Source organism: Ursus maritimus, unplaced genomic scaffold (genome assembly GCF_017311325.1).
Source record: "Ursus maritimus isolate PB19 unplaced genomic scaffold, ASM1731132v1 scaffold_12, whole genome shotgun sequence".
In the NCBI taxonomy this organism is placed as follows: domain Eukaryota; kingdom Metazoa; phylum Chordata; class Mammalia; order Carnivora; family Ursidae; genus Ursus; species Ursus maritimus.
In genome coordinates this window covers 68,617,549-68,620,286 of record NW_024423564.1, presented here as the reverse complement: position 1 = coordinate 68,620,286, position 2,738 = coordinate 68,617,549, and the positions used below count along the sequence as shown (strand labels likewise).

The 2,738-nt window shown below is 56.1% G+C and overlaps 1 protein-coding gene across 1 annotated transcript in view; it reads right to left on the bottom strand.

Annotated features, from left to right (window-relative positions):
• Positions 1-1,166, bottom strand: part of BEST4 (bestrophin 4) — a 4,826-nt gene extending 3,660 nt beyond the window's left edge. The window contains exons 1-3 of the mRNA XM_040626696.1: positions 1,002-1,166; positions 824-918; positions 32-265 (exon numbers count right to left, since the gene is read on the bottom strand). Coding sequence (XP_040482630.1) covers positions 32-265; positions 824-918; positions 1,002-1,153 — 481 coding nt within the window. The 5' untranslated portion in view covers positions 1,154-1,166. The remainder of the gene's footprint in view (positions 1-31; positions 266-823; positions 919-1,001) is intronic.
• Positions 1,167-2,738: the final 1,572 nt, after the last annotated feature.

The following is a 2,738-nucleotide window of genomic DNA, read 5'->3' as shown; positions in this document are numbered from 1 at the left end:
CCCCCCCCCCCCCCGGGGCGCCTGTCCGCACCTGCGTCCACCACGTGCTCCATAGTGGGGAAGCGCTTGAGCACGCGCGTGCTGACCGAGCGCAGCACCAGCACTGACGCCAGGTTGGCATAGCGGATGAGGGTGCGGCGCAGCAGGCGACCGCGCTGGTCCACGCCGTGCACGCTGGCCGAGATGACGCACATCAGCTGGTCTGGCAGCGGGATGCTTGTGTACTGCGCCCACCAGCGGTTTACCACCAGGGTCACGTAGAAACCTGAGCGGCCGCCGTGGAAGCGGAGACGGGAAGGGAAGACGGAAGGCCTGGGAGTCAGCGCGCCCTGCCCCCCAGCGAGAGCACCTGGTCCAGGCCAGGTTGAACCAAAGCAGGGAGAAGGACATGCCCTGCCTCGCTGTCAGGGGATCCCCTCTTCCAAAAGCCTCTGTCTCGCTAAGCCAGGCTTGGAGGATGGAGGAGGGCAAACCTCCTCCTGCAGAAAAATGGTCAAGTAGTGGTTAATTCTGAGCCCTGCTTCCCAGAAGGTGGGAAGGGGAGTGTCACCTCTCTCCAGCTCTTCTCCAGTACCCAGAGTGGGATTTGGAAGCCAGCAGATGTCTTGTCCCTTTGTGGAGTGAGGGTCCAGCAAGTGACAGGCAGGGTCTAGCCCTCTGGAAACCTGGACTCAGGACGCAACTCCCATGCCCGCTGAGCCTGCTCTGGCTGACGTCTAGGCTGTGCTGCTGGGGTAATTCTGACTCTCGGAGCTGTCAACTCAACCCAAAGGTCAGGAAAGATGGTCAGAAGGTTACCAGGGAGAATTAAAGGGAGCCTTACCCAGTACAAAGGATAAGGGGATGAGATCTGCAGAACGATTACAGTACCGGGCCACCTGGGCATACACATGCCTCTGCTCCTGGGTCAGCAGCAGCCTGGGGAAGGTCGGTTGTAAGCCTGGGTTAGAGGAAGTGGGCAGCCGAGCCCCCCCAGACCAGCCCTGAGACCTCACCCTCACCGGTAGGTGATGCTGAGCAGAGCATACAGGGCGATGAACAGCAGGAACTCTTTGTACAGGAGCTTGTAGATGCTTCCCCTCCAGCGGAGAAGCAAGCCCGAGAAGCCTCCGAAGCGAGCCTCCGCCACTTTGAGGGTGTATGAAACCGTCATGGTGCTGGGGGCCTGGGCGGGAGGTCACAAGAGCTGCCCCCAGAGCTGTCCCTCTTTCCCAGCAAACCTTCTCCTTAGCTTGGCTTCTTATCACCAAGCTTAGCTCTCCAGGCACCCTCCCTTCAACTCTGGTCACGCACACCCAGCCTTCACCCTGTGTCAGTAGGCAAGGGGAAGAAGCTTCAGAGCAGACAAAACACCCCTGCCATCCCCCCCAGAACCCAGTGGTACATGGGTCAAGCCAGGATGGGACGCGCCTAGGGGAGCTGAGATCTATAACCTCTCGTACAAGAGGCTTCCCCGAGATCCTCTTCCACTCGCAGGGCCAGGAGGAACCAGGTTACCAACCCCTGAGGCCAGAAGACCCAACTCGAGCCCAAACCCACAACTGTCCCCTAGGGTCTTGCTGACAGCTGGCCTCCCAAGGCCCCAGGTACCGCCACCTCCCACTGCACACCTGCCTACCTGCTCTGGGCAGCGGCCCGCGTGGAGGAAGGAGAACTGAGCTAGCCTACACACCACATGCACTTAAATATCTGCTGGGCCCATAAAGCTTAGCTGGACTGAGGTTATCATTGATGGATTGAGGCTGTCACCCAGCTTCCCCTGGGCCTGGGAACTAGATGTGTCTCCCTCCCCCTGCAGGGCTGGGCTGGCCTTTGGGTGGCAAAAGTGCCATGTGCCCCAACTCTACAACTCACACAGATGACACCATGTCCTTGAAACCAGGATGACAGGGATTACTGTCCCACGCTCCAGGTGAGAAGATAGATGCATGATGATAAATTGTTATAATACCAGCTAGTGACCACAGAGCACTGCCTGACAGGCCCTGCGTGCAAGGCGCTACTGTGTCAGCGTTTCATGGAACCCTCATCTCAACCACATGAGGAAGGAATCACCCCCATTTACAGACGAGGCTCCAAGACGTAAATGACTTGTTCTCAGTCATCAGAGGCAGTATTCAAAGCCTGAGTTGATGGACTTGGTCGAGCTTGAAAATAAAACAGCCGGTTATTTTACCAGCAAAATGGCTTATTCAAAAATAGAGAAATTGCGATTCAGGGTATGTAAGCTACAGCAAACCAAAGGCAAGTCCAGAGAAGAAAGAAGAGGAATGTTATTATATAGAGAAAAAAAGGGGAAGTTGAGAGGGGCTACTTGGAGCAAAAGTCCACTGGAGGCTGGTGATGTTTTCTCATTGGCTGAGTTGTAGCAACTTCTCATTGGCTGGGCTCTTGCTATACAAGGAAAAATCTTTCTCCCTTGCAGGCGTTATAAACTAGGTCCTTTCCAGTTGGAAAATGCAAGGTATGTTTCTTCCAGTTGGGGTCTGCAATGGAGGACAAATTGGTAGGGTGTGAGGCTCCCCCCATTCTCGTGACCGGACTGTATTTTAAATGAAGTTTCCTTTATTCAGTTCCACAACTCCAAAGGCTGGAAGTGGCCCAGTTGGGCCTAAACAAGGGCTTGAGCCCTGGGACCAGGGTCCTGTGCACTGGCCACACTGCTAGGCTTCTGGTCCAGGCTCTGGGGATCCTGGCTTGACCATTCCCCATCCCTATTCCACAGGGCTGACAAGACC